Here is a 16,731-nt window from a genome sequence, read left to right as displayed (position 1 = left end):
CAATAACTTGTAACCACTAAAGCTTTTTAAAGCACTTTTTTTCCAAACTGACAAATGTTTGCAAAATCCCACATGAAACGAAGCATGGATTTATAAACTCAGGCCATGTTCCATTTCTTTAGAATTTTCAATAGCCTTTATTCTAGTTTTAAGTCAACTTTAAATTTCAGAGCACTTTGACAAGAAGATCAATATGCTTTTATAGTCATTACTTTTGTCATCAGAATATCTGCTAATTCTACACCATCCTCTTTACAAAGACATAATGATCTCAAAAAAGCTATTGCTTCTAAAATAGTAATATGTTGGAAGCATATAAACTAACTAGCATTACTTTCTTTAAGATATTAGACTAAAGCTATTGGAGAACTTAGGACTAGTTTACCAGCAAATATGGTCTGTAGTTAGTACGTTCTTCAAGCAGCTGTTCATTCCTAGACTCTCGTTGTGCTACTGTCTTTTCTCGTGTTCTCATATCTAGGAATATTCTTGTAACACTTGCACAGTGTACACTTCAGCTGTGATTTAATTTTTACCCTAAAATTTTCAGAATGTACCCTTCTTGTAGTGTGTTGAAGGTGTTAAGTACCTGCTTAGCTGATGGAGTTTTGGAGGTTAAGAGCAGCAATAGGAAGCCAGGAATATCTGACCAGGCAGGTTTTTTTGGTTTGTAAAGACTGATTTTTGAGTGGATGTATGTCACTTGCCAGAAGACTTAATTTTCTATCACTCAGTAGTTAATACTTTCCTTTTGAATTGGTTTGGTGTTATAATCCTATGACCCATGAACTCCATTATAACAGAAGGATTGGCTTCTGACACTGCTTCCATGATTCACAGTTGCACAGACTATTTCCTCTTCTATTCAAAATTCCATAACCAGAGCCCCATGTACGCTACAGCAAGCCAGGCCTAAACTCTGCAGCCAAGTCTCTAGAATCAATGGGAATGTGGTGCAGCAAACTGAAAATTCTCTGGCTGTTTCATTTACATTAGGAACCATTTTTAATAAGTTCTGTTTATACATGTTCATATTTAATCAATTCAGTGGCCCCCATGTTGTGATGAGACATGATCTATGTAATTTAATGTCAAGATTAAAATTTGTAGTTTTCAAAGTGCTGAAGATTTTTATATTGACTCATGATTACATAGTAGTCATCGGAGACTAATGGGAGGTTTTGGCAGCAGGGTAAAGGTGCATTTGCGGCTTTTACCACTGAGAAGATATGGGAGACCTTATAGCAGAGGTCGGCAACCTACGGCACGCGTGCCAAATACGGCACGCAAGCCAATTTTGAGTGGCATGCTGCTGCCTGCCCGGTGAGAGGGGGAGGAGGGGCAGGAAACCACCACGCTAGGGGAAGAAGCGGGGGAAGCTTGACTGCCGCAGGACCAGGCTTCTGCCTCCTGCCCCCGCAGGGGAGAGTGGTGGGGGGGGTCCCGGCCCTCAGCCCCCCCCCCCCCCCGCCCCCCCCTCCCGCGGCCCCAGCGTGGGCCCCCCGTAGCCCCAGGTTTCCCCTCCCCCCGCTTCTTCCCCCAGCGTGGTGCTTTCCTGCCCCTCCTCCTCTCCTTCCCTGCGCCGATCAGCTGATGGCCCTTGCGAGGGGGAGGGAGAGCGGAGCAGAGCCGAGTCGCAGCGTGCTCCCAGCTCCGTAGAGGAGGCAGAGAAGAGGTAGGGACGGGGCCTTGGGGAAGGGGGTGGAACAGGGCATATCCCTTCCAGTCCCCTGCCATGAGCTGCTCAGGGCAGGGGGCTGGGAGCACTCCCACAAGCCGAGCACCCCAGCCCTCTGCCCTGAACCCCCCCACACCTAGCCTTCTGCCCTGCACCTCCCCACACACCCCAGCCCTCTGCCCTGACCCCTGAACTCCTCCCCACACCCAGCCTTCTGCCCTGCACCCCCACACACATCCAGCCCTCTGCCCTGAACCCCCCCCCGCAAGTCTGGGGTCCCAGCTGCCGGCCCCTTGCAAGCCAGCATCCTGGCCACAGGCCCTGCTCAGCCCACTGCCGGCCTAGGTGAACAGAACCCCAGGCTGGAAGTGGGCTGAGCAGGCTGGCGGCGTAAGGTCAGCATTTTAATTTAATTTTAAATGAAGCTTCTTAAACATTTTGAAAACCTTGTTTACTTTACATACAACAATAGTTTAGTTATATAATATAGACTTACAGAGAGAGACCTTCTAAAAAATGTTAAAATGTATTACCGGCACGCAAAACCTTAAATTAAAGTGTATAAATGAAGACTCTGCACACCACTTCTGAAAGGTTGCCTACCCCTGCCTTATAGGATTATGAGATAAACATATAGCAGGCCTTAGGCCAGGGGTTCTCACAACAAATTTTTTGGTGGTCTCAGAGTGCCACCAAATAAAAATAATGTACGTCTGTCTCTAATCCAGGGGTCGGCAACCTTTCAGAAGTGGTGTGCCGAGTCTTCATTTATTCGCTCTAATTTAAGGTTTCGCGTGCCAGTAATACATTTTAACATTTTTAGAAGGTCTCTTTCTATAAGTCTATAATATATTACTAAACTGTTGTTGTATGTAAAGTGGCCAGGACCCGGGCAGTGTGAGTGCCACTGAAAATCAGCTTGCGTGCCGCCTTTGGTACACGTGCCATAGGTTGCCTACCCTTGCTCTAGTCATTACTGGACCTAAACAGAATAGAAATGCAAATAAGATGCTTTGCGTGTTCTTGTCTTTTTGTTGTTGTTTCTTTTGCTTTTTTCCATTGCTTTTTTTTTTTTTAAGACTCATTAGCTAGTAAGTCTGCTGCTGTGAAAAGTGATATTTGTATGTTTGTTAATATCAATTTTCATAGCAGACTTATTCAGCCCCGGCAAGCCCTGGGCCAAATTAAGCCCTGGATGGGGAGATGGGTAGGGAGGCAGCAGGGCAAAGGGACGATGGTGAGGGTGGTGAGCCTGGGGATGGAGCCACATGGATGGAGCCTGAAGCCCTGGGACCAAAGTCTGCTCTTTTCCCCCGCCCCCACAGGAAAGTGGGGGATTCACCAGCTCCCTGCATCTCCAGCGTTTGTATCTCCAGAGGGATGCAGGGCCGAACCCCTGCTGGCGGCCCTGGGAGAGGGGCAACTGCTTTGCCCGCCTCCCCCCAAATCATAGCCCAGGAGGCTGTGGCCGCAAGAAAAGCCGCTGGTGGCTGCATGCGGTCACGGTGGCCGCATTTGAGAAATGCTGCCTTAAGCTATATCTACACTTACACTATTACAGTGGCACAGCTTCAGTGCTGCAGCTGCACTGCTATGGCGATGTAAGTGTAGCCACTCACTACAGCGAGGGGAGGGGTTCTCCTGTCACTATAGTTAATCCCCCTCCCCGAGAGTTGGATTCTTCTGTCAACCTAGTGCCATCTACACCGGGGTTACATTGGCTTAACTTTTTAGTGTTAGACCTAGCCTGATCCTTATTTACACAAAGGCTGCTTTACCCAGATCTTTGTGTAATGATAATCGGGCCCTATCTAGGTGTTTCTGCTAAAGGGATCAGCTGTGAAATGGTTAATGTTAACACTTGCAATGTCAGCAGAGGTTTCAGAGTTCACCTCACGGAGGTGAATGTGGCAGTTCACATCTCTCAGACCAATTGTAACAGTCTGCCTGCAGACTCAGGAAGATCTGGAAGATAATCCTGACTTGGCTTGCAGTTAGCTCATGCTTTAGAGCAGTAGTTCTCAACCTTTCCAGACTACTATACCCCTTTCAGGAGTCTGATTTGTCTTGCGTACCCCAAATTTCACCTCACTTAAAAACAACTTGCATACAAAATCTAAATATACAAATGTCACAGCACACTATTACTGAAAAATTGCTTACTTTCTCATTTTTACCATATAATTATAAAATAAATTGGAATATAAATATTGTACTTACATTTCAGTGTATAGTATATAGAGCAGTATAAACAAGTCATTATCTGCATGAAATTTTAGTTTCTACCGACTTCGCTAATATTTTTTATGTAACTACTTGTAAAACTTGGCAGATATCTAGATGAGTTGATGTACCCCGGAAGACCTCTACGTACTCCCAGAGGTATCCATACCTCTGGTTGAGAACCACTGATTTAGAGGTTTTCTTTACACCATGAGGGATAGAAACTATTTTTAAACTGAAAGTTTAGATTATGGAACACAGATCTGTGGTAAGGATCAATTCTATGGAAAATTCTTCAGCTAAACTACATCTACATGCAGCCCTGCCTTTAACATCCGTATTACAGCTATAGCAGTTGCTTATGTGGAAAAGTAATAAAAAAAAGCATTTAATGTATTTTTAGAAGGGTATTAATGCAAATTATGAGCTAGAAATGAGGAGGCAGTATCGTTTTACCAGCCTGCTTTCTGTAGACTTCCAGCAAGTGCTTTGCAGGCCACCAGTGATCTACAGTTGAGTCTGAGAACCTCTGGGCTTGTCTACCCTACCAAGTTTTGTTGACAAAACTTATGTCGACACCCAAAAGTTGACAAAACAAATATCGTGAAAGGGTGTGCACGCTTGCTCCCTCTGTCGACAGATCATGTCCACGTTGGGGACACCATCATCAACAGGGTGAGCAATGCACCGTGGGTATGTATCCCACAGTGCAGTGTTGTGGGAAGGAAGAGCTGATCGGTGCACATCTTGGGATTCTCTCCAAGTTCTCCCACAGCCTCCTCAACTGCCAAGAGCAGCATCATGAGTAGCTCTGTGAGCTCTTCGTGCTGAAGAATGGCAAAGCAGCACAGCAGTCTGCCTGCTGCTGTGTTCCTAGCGCAGGGCAGAACAGGAGCATTCCAATGATTTGCTCTTTGTTCGCTCCCCAAAGGGAGCAGCACACAGATACTTCTCGGAGCTTTGAAAGGGAAGGGGCGCATGCCTGCAGGGCAGCAGAGATCAAAACACTGAGCAGAGCAATCAGGGCAGACATTGTGGGATACTGGCGGAAGCCAGTTCTGTCGACAAAACAATCAGCAGTGTCTACACTGGCTCTTTGTTGACAATAAAGGGAGGGGAAAGACAAGTTTTTTGTCGCCAAAACTGGGCGTTTTTCGTGACAAAAGTCCCATTGTAGTGTGTATGCTCTTGCTGTTTTGTCACCAAAAGGCAGTTTTTGGCGACAAAACTTGCCAGTTTAGACAAGCCCTCTGCTGTCCCAGCTCTCCAATTTCCAGTACAATATATGATTGTTTCTTGATGCTTGGACAATCCACCTGGATGTTGTAATGGTTTTGTTTTCTTATCTTTAAGAAGTGATAGGCTAGCAGAGAGAGAAAACACACAATTGAAAACAATTAGAGTATCTGACAATCAGTGCTTTAATATGTGTGTGACACTATGCCCCATATTCTTCATAGAGATATTGTTGTGATATGAATATAGCATGACTAAGTTGTATTTTATGCAAGATGGGTCATGTGAGGTATCATTGGAAAGGTTATGATTTACTGAATATGATTTTCCTATTTGTGTGCTTGTATCATTTTTGTATCTAAAGTTAGCAATATGGACTATGTATCAATTGCAAAAGTGTTTGTACCTGTGGAATGCCCACCAGACCAAATGAATCAGGCTGGCTGGTTAGTCAAGTGGCCATTAAGAAGAACAATAGGACTTTGAAGATGCTAATCTCTCACCTTCCTGAGATGCTGCTTTGACACTGCAGGGTCATGTGATCATGTCACCTGGTACTGGACCTCATCTTGTCCTGCTAGTATTTTTCCACTAATAGGGAGTGGGGATCAAACTGGGAAACAAAGGATTCCTGCCATATGTACATGCTATTTAAGGCAGGATAGTGAGTTAATCTAGGTCACTGAATCCCCGCCCAAGATGACTGCTGAAAACACCTAAAACTCATCTGGGGAATGGAGATCTCCTATAACTGGAACGGACCTTGAAAGGTCATCGAGTCCAGCCCCCTGCCTTCACTAGCAGGACCAAGTACTGATTTTTGTCCCAGATCCCTAAGTGGCCCCCTCAAGGATTGAACTCACAACCCTGGGTTTAGCAGGCCAATGCTCAAACCACTGAGCTATCCCAGGCAAGAAGGTGTCTGGCCTGTGAAAGGAATATCTGGAGTTCTAAGCTGCAAGTAAGAAGGGTTTGTCTACAAGAAACTCTGCAACCTGCTTAAAACAACATTTAGGGTGAGAAATTACTACTTGTTGCCAGTTTCTTTAGTGTATTACGCTTAGTTTGCCTGTTTGCTCAGTAATCTGGTTTGATCTGTTTGCTATCCCTTATATTCACTTAAAATCTATCCTTTGTAGTTAATAAGCTTGTTTTTCTTTTCTATAAACCAGTTCGTGCAATTCATAACTGAGGGGCAGAAAGCTGTGCATATCTTCCGCCACATTGAGGAAAGGAGCGAATTTCATGAGCTTACGCTGTACAGTTTTCTGTGCAGGACAATACAATTTTGGATTTACACTTGTGTATTACACAGGGGGTGTGCACGTGAGTGCTGGACAATTCCCAAGCTGAGTTTTCCCACTCACAGCTGATCTCGGTGTCCGTGTCTTTCTGCAGCTGGGTGTGGCCCTACCTGTGTGTGTGCTGGAGGAGGCTTGAGGGCCTGGCTCAGCAGGACAGGGTGAGGGAACCCAGGCTGGTGGAACAGGCAGGCTCAGTGGTACCCCAGTACATCAAGTGGCACCCCATGCGGGGGAACCTGTCACAATGTATAATAGTGAAATTATGATGTAAAGTTGGATTCAGTCTGACTGACTGAATGCAGTATAGCAATATCTAATAAAGCTTTTGTCCAGACTTTTAATATATATATATATTTTCCTTGGGTCTTCTCAAAGATAGATATTTAGTTTGATCTTGTTAATTTATTGATATCTAGTGCATAATTGTTGAGCTGCCATTCTAAATCTATAACAATTACTGAAATGATCATGTGGATTGTAGCATTTCAACTGATGAGTAAACCATTCCAGTAAAACTGGCATGCAGCCACTTTGCTGTATAATAGTGTTTTTTATAAAGTATAACCATAGTAACTGATCTGGATGACATTGGGTAGCTGGTTGTTGCTGACTGCTGGAAATAAAACAGACTTTTTAGCAACACGTGTAATGTTTGAAGGTAAAGTAATCCAAGATAAATGCCTGTGCTCTGTTGAGAATGCAGTATGAAGTACATCAAGCCAAGATTTGACTTAATGACTTATGAATCTAATCCTTCTGTGAAAGTGCTTCTGCATGATGAAAACAAAACCATATACGCTGGCAGTGTGTGCAGCAATTGTTGAAATCTGAAAAAAGTTAAATGCAAATTAAAAGGATTTGTATTGCAGATTAATAGAATGTGATGTTAGTGGAAAATATAGGCTTTGTTGAAGGTTTTAAAAATCATAATGCTGCTAGAAATTTTTCTGGATGTGTTTATTTCACTGAAGAGGGTTGTGGGGAGATAGGAGAGGTGGGTGAGGGTTTAAATTTTCCCTTGCAGTTCCCTTTTAAGAGAATGAGAACCAGAAAATAAACTGATTTCACTCTGATTACTGTCCAAGCTGAGTGAAATGGAAAAACTACAGAATTGGGATAATTTGAAAAACAAAACCAACCAACACCCCCCCCCCCCCAACTGGTTTAACTAGAATTATAGTTTTCTTTTTCGTTCTTCCTTTTTTAAATGATCAGTACAACTGAGATCACACTGAATATTGGTCACGTTATAAAAAAAATTGTGAAGGATATGTATATTTAAAATATTACAAAAATGAATGGAAATAAAAACCTGAAGCAATAAGATGCATTAAGTACTTCTAGGATTCTTTATATTTTGAAGCTGATAGGATGTACCTAATTGGGTGTTTTAAAAGTTAAAATTAACTTTCTTTTTAAAAAAGCCTATACCACACATAACATGTCCTGATTATAAAAAAAAAAATTATTTGACATTTTGTAAGGTTTAAAGTCTTAGTTGATTATTTAAATTAGTTTAGTGAAGTAGTAGATGTTTGAGGAGAGAAAAAGAGCCTGAGAGGACAAAACCCATAAAGCATCTTTGGATCTTTCTTGCTGTTTTTTTCCATTGGAAGTCTCGTATATGGCAAAAGAAGTTGGTGTGAATAAAGCCACACTGCGAATAAAAACTGGGAAAAAAAACCCAAATATTGTGTGTCTTGGGAAGAAGAGTAAGAGTTTGGTTTGGTAACTTTTTACTCTTCCAGTTGTATGCTGTAGCTTTCTAGGTACCTCAACAAAATAAATGTGATACTAAAACTGCAAAGTTTTCAATGCATTCATTATATCAAAATTTGCTTAAACAACTTTTACATATAAGATATATGACATCTTATTGTTACAAAGTTAAAAGGAAGGGCTTCTTAAAAAATGCCATTTAAATTCAAGACTTGTAACTAAATCAATAGACTGTCAAAGAAAATGACAAACTGGTAAATTGATTTATTTTCATTTTTAAGATAAAGATACCGATATAACTGTGAAGGATAACACAGAAGATTTCTGTCTGCGAGATACACTGAGCATTGCATCAACAGACTCCTTTGTTTCAGCAGCTGAGGTAAGAGTCAGAAGGATTTCTTCTTTAACCATACTAGAATCTTTCTTTCATGAAAAATAAATAGATTACTAATGTTTCTCATTTCTTACTGTAAATTAAAAGCTACTAATTTTTGTGGGGGAAATAAATTGCATCTTACATGAAAAAAGCCTCCCTTTGCAGACAACTTCCTAGTACTTTTTTTTTTACCTTGGACCAATGGAGTCACAATCACACTGATTCCTGTCCTCTTTGTTTTGCTTTCAAAACTGTCGTTTTAGTGTTTTTTGGTCACCTGGTGGCACATTCCATGAGTTATCCATCCTTCTAAAAATGAATTGCTAACGAGTGTAAACAACCATCCTTCTGGGTATCAGAGCTGGATATCTATGAACACCTATAATGGTTCTGATTACTGAGGAAGCAAAATTAGATGGGATGGTACCAACCATCTAAATAACTGTATTATTTTCCCCCTGCCACCTACCCATAATCTAAAGGTTTTTGGGGAAGATGCTTCCCTTGTGAAGTGAATTATCTGAAATGGATTGCAATTAAACTCTTGATCATATGTAACCGTCCAAAATTCCCTGAGTTTGAAAGCTCAAAGTAACTTGCAGTCTATGACGAAAAGTAATTTCTAACAAGGAATATATCTCCTGTGACTAGTTGCCCTTTCCTGTAATTTGGAGAAGAAGACTATCCAAGGTCCCTTCAGATGAGTGAGTGCTGTCAATTCAAGAGGATACAGAAAAAATGAGAGACCCCGTCATCTCCCATTTTTTACATGAGCTTTCCTACTATTTAAGCAGATATGCAGAGAGAATGCAGTCTGTTATCTTGTGTCTGCTTGGTAACAGGCAGGGGACACAGTCTTTCAGTAAGAGAGATTGATATGTTTTGTGGGGGAGATTCTTCCTATCCAGAGCCTAAAGTGACTGTCTCCTTAAGAAACACGGTTATAACTGGCAAGAACAATAGCCCTGGCTGTTGCCTTTCTAAATCGTCAAGGTAGTCTCACCATCTTGATATTCTAAAGCCACTAAAGGTATGTCTGCACTTCAGTCAGGAGGTGAGATGGTAGCACAGTAGGTATATACACAAGCTAGCGCTGAACAAGCTAGCTCACTAAAAATAGCAGTGAAGATTCAGTCGCATGCGCTTGCCACTTGAATATGTATCGAGGGTGCCATGCAGGCTTGTATTTGAGAGAGTGATCTGTGCCACTGCCTGTGTTACTGTGGCTTCACTGCTGTTTTTAGTAAGCTAGATCAGATATGCCTACCTGTGCTACAGTCACACCTCCTGACTGCAGTGCAGACATACCCTTAGTACCAGTTCTGATTCCCTTCCTCCCAAAAGCACAGAAAATGGTGTAAGATGCTCTCTTCCTGTTCAGTTGTCGTGGCCACTTAGCAACCATACCCTAAACGTCGTGACCCCTCCCAGTGACATTCATTTGGGGATCCTACTTGTTACTTCCCTAGGAATGAAATTTCTGTTGGAAGAGGAAGTCCTTTGCCACTTCCTTGATCTTCAGAAGTTCATAGGAAACTACAGATTTATCATTCAGAAGTGTATTGGGATATATTTTATTTCCCCACAGTTGTTTCTGTGGGAATAAACACCTTCAGGGCCTCGTTCTAGTTCAATCCAGGTTGAGTAGTCCCACAAATAGGGGAATGCATACTAAAAACAAAAAATCAATAAAGGACTACCCACCATGAGTCAAATGGTGTCTGATTACCATTTATGAGCCTCCTTGCTGTGGAAACACATTTGAAGCCTGGTAAATGAGAAACATCTTCATATGAATACCCTAGAGAGAAAAGTGATGAAGGCCTTTGATGTTTAAAAGTGACTACAAAGTGTATAAACAGTGTTTTTAGCATTCATTTGAAATATCTGAACTTGCCTCCTCTACACCTCAACCTGCAAGAGGATTTTGATAGTCTTTAGAGGGTCTAGAACATCATAGCTGTAGGTTGAAACCTGAGCTGCAGTATTCCCAGTCCCTAACCATGGGGAAAGGGGATGTTCCATCTTTACCTCAGCCACAGTTGTCCAAGTTTTCATCGTCCCCAAAGTTGTCTAGAGCAAGCCAGAGGTAACTCTGTGAGCTGAAGTTACTAGTGTTTTTGGAGGTGTTACTATTTTGGAGACATCTGACACAACGGGGGGGGGGGGGGGGGGGTTGGTTTTTTTTTTTTAAAAATTCTAAAAATCCCATTTTAAAAAAAAAAAAAAAAAAAAACTTTTCAGAGATTTAATAATTCACCTTTCAGGCAGCCCAGTTTTGGGAAACCAATCCTATTTGATGTGATGCCCCTGGCCTGGTTACATGTGGGGTCTGAACTCGAGACTTCTGGATCTAAAAGTGTGAGCCACCACAGCTTGAACTAAAGGATCTGGTTCGTTAACTTATTGGCAGTATCATACTCAAGTATCTTTGTGTGGTCTAGTCATAAGAGAGGGGTGAAGAATTAAACTGTGTTAATGTGGGTTATCTAATTCACACGCACGCACGGACTTTAAAAAAAGGATATATTTCCAAACTAGGCAACAAGGCAGCCATCTTTTCTGATGGGTGAACCTGCACTTGCTCCCAGTAGAAGCTTGTCCTGTCTCTGGGAGGAGAAACACTTTAAAAAAAAAAAAAGCTGAGGCAGTCTGTTGTCCATATAGGAGAATCAACAATTATTACTTCTCAGTGTATTTCAGCTATTGGTAGAGAATTGTGATCACCGAGGAGTAGGTTGTATTCTTCATGGGGTTGGAATGAACCACAAGTTTCTACATTCTGCTCCGGGGTATGGAGTCTACTTATCCATTATTGTCTGTCGCTGTTGTACATCTTCTTTCTTGTTCCATTTCTTTGCCAGACAAACTGTTCTTTCATCTTGTTCTTTGATTTTAGTTAATCTTACTAATCATCCTGAATTATACATTCTCTTGTTAGTGGTTTGTAAGAGTCAGACAGTACTTTCTTAGGAATTTTTGGCAAAGCTATGAATATGTCTTTTAAAATCTTGGAGGTAGTATGCCTCAGGGACTTACAAATTATGGAGTTAGTGCTCCCTTTGGTGCTAGCATGAGAGGTTCTCTTTAAGAAACATTCCATGCTCTATATGTTGTTAATTCTGTCTGAGTTTCAACACTATAGTATCTGACCCTTTGTGGCAAGACTTATCTCCACTGTGTTAAAAATGGGGATGTGAAGGTTACATGTTAGAGCTTCAGTGTTTCTCACCTTTTGTGATGGAATTGTGGCAAATTCCCCTTTTCAAATTACTAGTCAAGTTTATTGTTCCTTTTGAAGCCCCTCAAGGTTTTATCTGGACCAGGAAATTATATTGGGAAACTTTTGCCCTTACCTTGTTTCTGAAAGAGAATTTGACTGACCATTCCTAGACATTAGGAACTTTTAAATTGTGTTATGGTGAGAAGGGGAAAGAAGAAATGGGCAGATGAGATGATATTGTTGCAGACGTATTTTCAAAGATTATTCATTGGTACAGGCACCTTTTTCAAGTTAAAGTTAGAGCACATTCCCGTCTGGCTCAGATATCTTTGTAAGCTAAGAGAAGTCAGTCAGACATAGAAGAAATTTTCAAGCCAACTGCTTGATCGTACTTGCATTCCTTTGCCAGACATTATTTCTCAGAGACATTAACTTCCAGTGAAGCAGCTTTTGCACACAGATGTCACGACAGTTGTACCCTTTTAATTTTCCTGTCCTAGTTAATTGCTAATGGATTGACACTTAGTTTGAGTGGTAGATGCAGCTAAAGAAATTTAACTACAAATTTTGTTTCTTGCTTTTAGACCCAGTAACCTGATTCCTGTTTACACTGTGTTGATTATAGAAACAGAATACATTATTTGGGAGGGTCCTGCTCTTCTTTATGCTTTAAAAGACTTTCTTGAAATCTACAACAGGAAGGTATTTGAAGAAAGTACCATTTAATTTATTCCATGCAATCTGAGTGAGACCACATCCATAAATTCTAGACTCAGTTAGAAATAAAAGTTCCAGGGGTGGGGGGACACTCATGAGGAATGGGGCTGGGCCTGAAGGTTGTGTAGAAGGTGAGTTCTGGAGACCACAGGCACTCTGACCCAGATCCTCAGCTATGTTACAGTGATACTTAGACTTTTAAAAATATCTGTGTGCTCCTCAAGTTTTAGCAGTTGCTTGGGAACAATTCAGTCTCAAGTAGGGGCTATGGTTGGCTAGAGTGGCCACCAAGGAGCCATTTTGGTAGCTGAGAATAGCCAGCAGTCCCCGGGCCATACTCCCTTCTCTGGCTCCCTTCCTGTGAGAGAGCCTGCTCTGTTCTGACAGGAATTCTCGAGGGGGGGCAGGAAGTTACAGACCTTTTTTGTTACCAGAGCAGGGTCATGAATAGACCCTTTGGTTCTACTTGGCTTCCAAGAGCATTTTCTTTCTGGGACAAACAAGACACACGGGATGTGGTTTAACTAGGCTGCAACTTTATTAATTTAACTCATCTGGGAGCTATCCAGCAATATATTGCCCAGTGCAGATCATCCTTCCCTCCATAATCTGTTCCACCTGGTGGAGGACTGCTGTCAGTCCCCTTTTCCCCTCACCTCTCCACATCTGGTCCTAACCCATTGCTGGGACGCATCTGTCCTTGAGGGGCCGGGGAAAAGAGAGTTGTCTCTTCCCTGTGCCATACAGTAGGAACCCCAGCCCTGTTCCCCAGCTGCTGCTTCTAACTCCACTTCAGATTCCAATTTAGCAGACCCCCTGTCGAACAAGTATCTGCACTGGACACCTGTCAAGTTGCAACAACTTGAACTTCACCCTTGCCTTCTAACCAGCCCACTAGGTTCCTGGGCTGCTATGGGAAAGGCAAAAATAACCCTGGCCAGTCTGGCAATGAGGGGGAAAGTCCTTGTCAGTCCCAAAAAAGGCAAGTAGCACAATACCCACACCAGACCCCAAAAATCCTGGTCCTAACCTCAGAGTGGGAGCTGTTTTTCTGGTCATGAGATGGAGCCCCAACCAGGGGAAGAAGGCTTATGTGCCTTTTTTTGGGGTGTATAGGACCATATGGGCTTCACTGCACCCCCTAGACAAGCCAGTCATCTCCCAAACCCATGAGGCAGCTGATCCACCCATTAGATCGGTGGGGGGTTACTCTTCAAAAAGCTAGACAACACTCTTTCCCTTGCCTTTCCAGACAAAGCCCCCCATTTCTGAAGCTGCTGGAATGCATTGATGGCTTTGGACTTAAAATTTATTACATTGATTTTTTTTTTAAGTTCTCTGATTCCAGAAATCCTGCTGCTAAAAACCGAGCCACAATAGAGGTAAAACACCTCTTTTTATTGTCCTTTAATTTTATGAAAGAACTGCATGTTCATCAGTACACTTGCGTCTAAATTTTATAGATTAAATAATTGTCACAAACCTTATTTTACTAATAGATTTGCCTCCTTTTGATTTTGACTTGGATATTTTTTACTTTATTAATTTAGATTAATATTATTACAGTTTCACTGTTAGGAACATTTTAAAGTAATTTAATATTTTCTTTGTTATGAAAGCGCTATGACTTATTTTTCATATCCGGGAAAGTGAAAACACTGTTGGTACCCTGTCTAGGGCATTTCAGGTCTTTAACTCTCCCTTACAGACAATTAAGTAAAATAGAAATACTCTATAGCTGTAATAACTAACTTATAAATTATCTCCTTTGTCTACATGTGTTGACTTGACTGGAATGTGTCAAGAAAGCAGTTGCTTTCTCATAGGGTTCAGCTGTTGTAGTGTGTGTGGCTATTTTATTTCATCTGCAAAGTATAAGAAGGAGTTATTAACTACAGGTAACATGGGGCCTGATACAAATCCCATGGAAGTCTGATCAGGCCTCATGTTACCTGTATTCCTTCTCATGCTTTGTGGGTGAAATAAAGCATAGGGGAGTCTGTTGACTTCAGAAGGCGTTGGATTGGACCTTTTAACATTAGTATGATTCAGTGTGTCCTATTATATGCTTTTTCTTTTTGAAAATATTTACATTAAAGTTTGAAAAATACCTTTCTATAAACACTGTTGGGCTGTAACACTGGAAAACAGATTCTACATGGAGTAAGGTTTTTTTCTTATTCTGAAACTAGTGGAAAAACTTGCACAACAAGTATGTTTATACCTCAAATATGAAAAATACTAAAAAATGTGTTTATTCCTACCACTGCTAATCAGCTAAAATATTACTTACAACTTCTCAAGTACACATTTGACAATCTTCACATAAAAGAACTTGTTGCTTTCTTGATTAAATAAGATAAAGCAACTTTAGAGAGTAACACTGTAAATTCTCTAAACATGTTTTAGGCAATTTTGTTACTATGAATATGATGCTATTGTTAACTAGTATCAAAACTTTAATCTGATATGTTGTCACAGCTGCAGATCTATTTCAGGAAGTCAGTTTATCCTAGTCCATTCTGCTGAACCAGCAAATAAACAAGACAGGACAAAGATTTAAAACTCTTAAGACAGAACTGTTAATTTTCATGCTAGTTTAATTGCTTGTAAATTGCTCTAAGTATATTATCTTACCAATTTTTTTAAAGTTTTTATTGTTCACTTATTCTCTTAAGTACCAAGTCTTGCTTTAGAACCCAGTTCAGGAAAGCATCTCTCTTCAGGACAATACTTACACACACTAAGTCCCATTGAAATCAGTGGAATTTAAACACATGTTTAAGTGCTTTCCTGAATCAAGGCCATAATCCTTACTTGGGCTAACTCCCATTGTAGTCACTGGGGTTTCCTCCAATAGGGACTACAGAAAAGGCCCACCCAGGAGTATATTTTTCTCATCAATATGCATGTAGAACTTCTCCTGCCACCACTTACAGAGATGTATTTCCAATGATGGAAAAATGTGCCCATAATTTTTTTTCTTAACTTGAAGTTAAATGTAACATCATCATCTTAAAACTTAATGTTAAGGAAAGACTGTATTTGAAGGAAACATAGTAACAGTTGTTTGTCTAACTTTGAACATATCTAGAAGACAGGGACATAAATATGTTAAAAACCCAGATAGAGTATATTTTAATTTTTGTAAAAGTTAGTTTTATTTAAGACATTTCTAAATTAGGGTTTTGATGCCTAGAAGTGCAAAATGTCTTTTCAGGCAATCTGCAGTAATATTGTAAAGTAAATTTTTTTGAAATTGTTAAAATGTGTGTTCTAGCCATTTAGTAAATGGAAAAATGTTTGCCTCTGCAGTTTTTTGGATAGATAATAAGAATGATGTAATGTTTGTAATGAAATGGTAACTGTTTAACCTACCAGCCACTGCTATGCAGAGTGAAAAATTATGATATTCCTAACATAGGATGCTCTACATTAATGTTTTTTGAATGGTTTAAATATTATTTTACTTAATAACATTTTGTGGGATGGGTAATGATGCATTTCTGTAGTAATGTCAGCCAAAGGTTTAAACTCAAATATTAAAAACCGTAGACAGAGAAGAGACTTTTTTGGCACCCAAAGTAAAACACTGGATTGTAATGTCTTAATCGTAGGAAATGTGTTTTAGTAATTAAGAGCCACGTTTACTAGGAAAATGACAGTGATTTTTTTTATAACCATTCCCAGCTTTCTTTATGATGTGATCCTCCTGCCCCTTTCCGTGCCTCATCATCAATTTATTCTTCGTGACCAGCAGAGAGACATTTCCTTTCAACAAACCCTATGGGTTTAAGTATTCAAATTCAAAACAAACTAATCTGAATCTGTTCTACAATTTAACTCTTCGGAAGCTCAAATCTGAAACCATAGCTTTCATATTAAAATCCACAATGTTCTAGAATGTTGTTTTTGTTTTTAGTATTGAATGTTGACCAGTTATAGATGTAGTTAACCAACATAGAAAAGGATATTCCTTTCATCAGAGTATCAAGCAGACTTTGAATTAATTTATTTTACTTTTAAAATCATTTTAGCAAGTTAGTTAATAAGCTTTAACAAAAAATGTCTTTCAGCTTACTGAACACCGAGAGATCCGAAATACCTATGGTCTAGAGTCTCTTTGCCATTGTCCATTATATGAAGAAGCTATGCACTTAGCAGAAGAGGGCAAAATTTATTCCAGAATATTAAGGTATTGATTTGTATTTACTAATTAACTTCCAAGAAAAGCCAAGGAGTAAAAATAAAT

At 40.5% G+C, this 16,731-nt stretch overlaps 1 protein-coding gene across 3 annotated transcripts in view; it reads left to right on the top strand.

The window, feature by feature from the left end:
- Positions 1-16,731, top strand: part of LOC112109812 (mitoguardin 1) — a 55,059-nt gene that overhangs the window by 25,598 nt on the left and 12,730 nt on the right. For all 3 annotated transcript variants that reach the window (XM_026655558.2, XM_026655559.2, XM_026655557.2), the window contains exons 8-9: positions 8,442-8,542; positions 16,556-16,674. In XM_026655558.2, the coding sequence (XP_026511343.1) occupies positions 8,442-8,542; positions 16,556-16,674 (220 nt within the window). The remainder of the gene's footprint in view (positions 1-8,441; positions 8,543-16,555; positions 16,675-16,731) is intronic.

The sequence above is a fragment of the Terrapene carolina genome, unplaced genomic scaffold, assembly GCF_002925995.2.
Source record: "Terrapene carolina triunguis isolate 2854851 unplaced genomic scaffold, T_m_triunguis-2.0 Scaffold210, whole genome shotgun sequence".
Taxonomy (NCBI): Eukaryota; Metazoa; Chordata; order Testudines; family Emydidae; genus Terrapene; species Terrapene triunguis.
Note: the sequence above shows the minus strand (reverse complement) of the source record. Positions and strands in the feature narration are given on the sequence as shown.